The 3,726-nt window shown below is 36.4% G+C and overlaps 1 protein-coding gene across 1 annotated transcript; it reads right to left on the bottom strand.

Moving 5' to 3' along the window:
- Window positions 1-428: 428 nt before the first annotated feature.
- On the bottom strand, window positions 429-2,754 carry dusp19a (dual specificity phosphatase 19a). Its single transcript, XM_016500140.1, has 4 exons — window positions 2,438-2,754; window positions 1,869-1,915; window positions 1,635-1,787; window positions 429-647 (listed from the first exon to the last, which is right to left on the bottom strand). Exons 1-4 carry the CDS (start codon window positions 2,658-2,660, stop codon window positions 429-431), a joined length of 642 nt encoding a protein of 213 aa, XP_016355626.1. The 5' UTR covers window positions 2,661-2,754.
- Between the last annotated feature and the right edge of the window lie 972 nt (window positions 2,755-3,726).

The following is a 3,726-nucleotide window of genomic DNA, read 5'->3' on the forward strand; positions in this document are numbered from 1 at the left end:
TTTCTTTCTGTCATTTTAGCACCTATAAGACAATTCCAAAGTGTTAAATCAAAGTCATATATGAAACTACGATGGAAGCACTGGTGGCTTTAAAAGGGCAGTTCACCAAAAAAAAAAAATGCTGTCTTTATTTACTCACCCTCATATAATTCCAAACCCATATTACTTTTTTTGAGTGATTTCTTAGTGTGAGGAATAGACTGCCTCAAACCTTCCTCAAAAATCTTACTTGACAGCCATGGTCCCCATTCGCTTTCACTGTAAGGAAAAGAGCAGCTTGGACATTCTCTATAAATATCACCATTTGTGTTCAACGGAAGAAGAAAAAACAGCTTTAAAAGATATTAGGTGGGGAAATGATGACAGAATTTTAATTTTGGGGTGAACTATCTCTTTGACATTGCGTGGATGCAGCTGTAGAATAATGTTCAATCATGACCCAAACCGTTTGCTTGTGTAGCATCCTGTGGTCTGAAGTTTTTCAGCTGTTCCATGAAACCTGGATTTGGACATGAGGCGGGTCGAGCTGACTTCACCAGCGCAAATGTGTCTCCAAAAAGCTGATTTTCCTTCAACATCAGATATCCAATGACGACCGAAACAGAACGTGAAACTCCAGAATTGCAGTGGACAAGTACAACTCCCTTCTGGAAAGAGAAACCACTTGTTCAGTCAGACAGCAGGAAAATAAATTGTTTCCAGAAGCTACTGGAATCCCTCAATGGAGGCATTTAATTTCACATCATTACATACTCCATTATAAAGCATGTAATGAATCCTATGCTAATTGGAAGGAATTACAAAATTGCAAGTTACGGGTGAGAGAACCACTTTCCGCCGAGTTGAGAAGAACATTATTTGATTAACTGAGCTGTTGTTTCCCTTTGCATCATAGATGACAATTAGGTGACAGGAGGCGCTACACTCGTTTTACAAAGGAATGGAAACTTATTTCCAGCAGCCATTGTAATCATAAACCTTAGTGAATTTGAATCATGAGGCATAAGGTTAGGTTAAGGGTGACTGGCGACACTATTTAGTAAAGAGGTTGTATGACAAACAATGGCCCGTTAGTGATATGATCTTTCTACAACTCGATAAATAATGCATTGTGAAAACTCAGCATCCATTATTCAGCACGCCACACAGTTACCTAGAATAACGGAGTTAGCCATTGGATGACCGTGCAGTATCACATAGGCCAGGCACTAAAGCCCAACACTCGGGAAATTACACTGAGAGAATGAAATATTCCTTTTATACACTCTTAAATATAAAGGTTCTTTATTGGCATTAATGGTCCTATGAAGAACCTTGAACATCCATGGAAACTTTCAAATGCAGAATAGGTTCTTTATAGTCGAAAAACGTTCTTTAGATTTGTTAAATGTTCTTCAAAATGGTTCTTTTAGGAACTGTTTACTGAAAGATTCCAAAAATGGTCATTTTATGGCATCACTACAAAAACATCCTTTTTGGAACCTTTATTTTTAAGAGTGTAATGCTGCCAGACCTCCATACGCTGGTGTTACGATATGCAAAATGCAAGATTTTTGCAAAAACATTCTTGGAAATCACATGATATTAACCAAATGTAATGATGAATATGCCATGAAACAAAAGGAAAATGTTACCTCAGCTTTAGCCTGCTCTATAAATTGTGCACACTCCTCGATATGTGATATGATATCAGTGTCAGGTAGATCCAGTATGCTCAGTGTTTTATAGATGAACAGGTCAGGAAAGGCATTTTCCACACCATATGCAACATTTAATATATGTGTGACCTGAAATCAATGGAAACACATTATAAGTCTTAAAACAAAGTTATTTAATAATAAAATACAATAATAATAAACTCACATTACCTTATATTTCCTCAAAGTACCAAAGTCATGAGCGGCATCTTGTGACCCTTTGAAATAAACATAATCAAAATTAATTATTTTCAGAATAGAATAGAATATACTTTATTTTTGTCTTAGACTCAGCCAGCAATCATTCACAAATAACATACCACACAATTAAAAAACAACAGCAATAATAATAATAATAATAATAGTAATATTAAAAATAATAATTAAAAGCGTACTGCATACAGAAGTCTTTAAAAATGCAAATGTATTATAAGAACATATAAAAATGTATATAGAATAATTTATAATACAACAAAAAATTATACAAAATTATTTGTAAAATATAATTCTATAATTATATACATAACATTTATTAAACATTTAATAAAGATTAAAATGTCTATTCCAAATGAGCAAACAGCCCATTATGAGTTCATTACATTTTGATGTTTTAAGTGTAGTTTTTTTTTTTTTTTTTTTTTTTTTTTTAAGTGCCAAATTTATGCTTTTGTCTTTTTTTGTTTTAGTTTTTTTTTTTTTTTTTACTTTTTAAGTGCCAAATGAGAATATGAACTACTCACCAAGTAATAGATATGGTTTAATATATCCAACTTGAAGATCCCAGTTATTATCCTGAACATATCCACATGCAGTTTCCGGCTGTACTGTTTCCTCAACCACCTGTACAGTGGAACCTTTCCATGTTTCAATAATCCGCCTGCCGCTCAAAGTCGTTACTCTGGTGCATTGTTTCCGTAAATTAGCTTTGGAGAAGGATTTTATTTCTTGTGCGAGCGACTGCATCACATTTGCGGTGGAGATGTCCAAGGCAGAAATGTAAAGGCTCCGAAATTGGGTTTGTGCTGTGAGACGGTTTGTTGCTCCCTCACTTGTAATGCCCGTCTACATTTCTGTGACCTCGATACTACCTGAAAAGTGAGAAGATTCATTAGCGCACCTCAGCATAATTACCTGGGGTAGATTAAAACAATAGTGACACCCAAAGGAGAGAAATGTAACTGCATATGCGAACCTGTTTCAAATCATATTGTTGTGGGTGCAATCGGTTGACGCTCTTCTTGCCAAACCAAATTCAGTAGTTTTTGGTGGAGCACTGCAGTTAGCTAACAATTTGGAGAAATACAAAATAAAAAAAATAAAAAAATGTTTTTTGCAATATATTTGTGAAAATTCTAATAGAGTGATGAATAACAACAACATTACTTATGTTTAGTCATTAAAGGGCGGGTACAATGCTGTTTCATGCATTCAGAGTTGTTTACACTGTTAAAGAGTTGGATTCTCATGCTAAGCATGGACAAAGTTTCAAAAAACAATTTGGACTTAGGACAGAGTATTTCTGTGCCAAAAATCTTACTTCCGGGTTCGTACAAGTATCGGAGAGTTCCCTTTCGATACTACACTTGTACTGCGTCTTGCTTAAAGGCAGGGTAAGCAATTTCTGGTAGCCAATGTTGATATTTGAAATCACCAAAACAAACATGCCCCTACCCCAAAAGGGTCTTGCCCCTATTTTGATAGCTCCGCCCCACATATACGTACGCAACCCAGGCAACGATTAGTTCTGTGAAACAAAGCAAAACCAATGTTACACCGTGTCTACATCGGACGTGAGCGGCGCGGCGCAACAAATCCCCGACAGAAAACTGCTGCCGGGTTCTATTTATGACGTGCTGACACAAATTTCAAATGGTTTTCAATGGTCGTTTGATCGCGTCCAGTGTAGGCAGACTTTAGCTGTTGTAGACACGGTGTTACTCACCTATTGAGAAGAAACAAAGCAACCTCGGCATCCGATCGCAGGCCTCCGCTCCTTGAGTTCTCTCCAGCGCTGGAAAGCTGATCCGAT

The sequence above is a fragment of the Sinocyclocheilus anshuiensis genome, unplaced genomic scaffold (genome assembly GCF_001515605.1).
Source record: "Sinocyclocheilus anshuiensis isolate Anshui unplaced genomic scaffold, SAMN03320099.WGS_v1.1 scaffold18, whole genome shotgun sequence".
In the NCBI taxonomy this organism is placed as follows: Eukaryota; Metazoa; Chordata; class Actinopteri; order Cypriniformes; family Cyprinidae; genus Sinocyclocheilus; species Sinocyclocheilus anshuiensis.

What these genes read in the sequence shown, in the direction of transcription:
- dusp19a (XM_016500140.1), bottom strand. Translation starts at nt 2,660, where the DNA reads ATGCAGTCGCTCGCACAAGAAATAAAATCCTTCTCCAAAGCTAATTTA. An exon ending in TAAACCATATCTATTACTTG is followed by an intron (nt 1,916 to 2,437) that starts GTGAGTAGTTCA and finishes TTTATTTCAAAG; the next exon opens with GGTCACAAGATGCCGCTCAT. An exon ending in GTACTTTGAGGAAATATAAG is followed by an intron (nt 1,788 to 1,868) that starts GTAATGTGAGTT and finishes CATTGATTTCAG; the next exon opens with GTCACACATATATTAAATGT.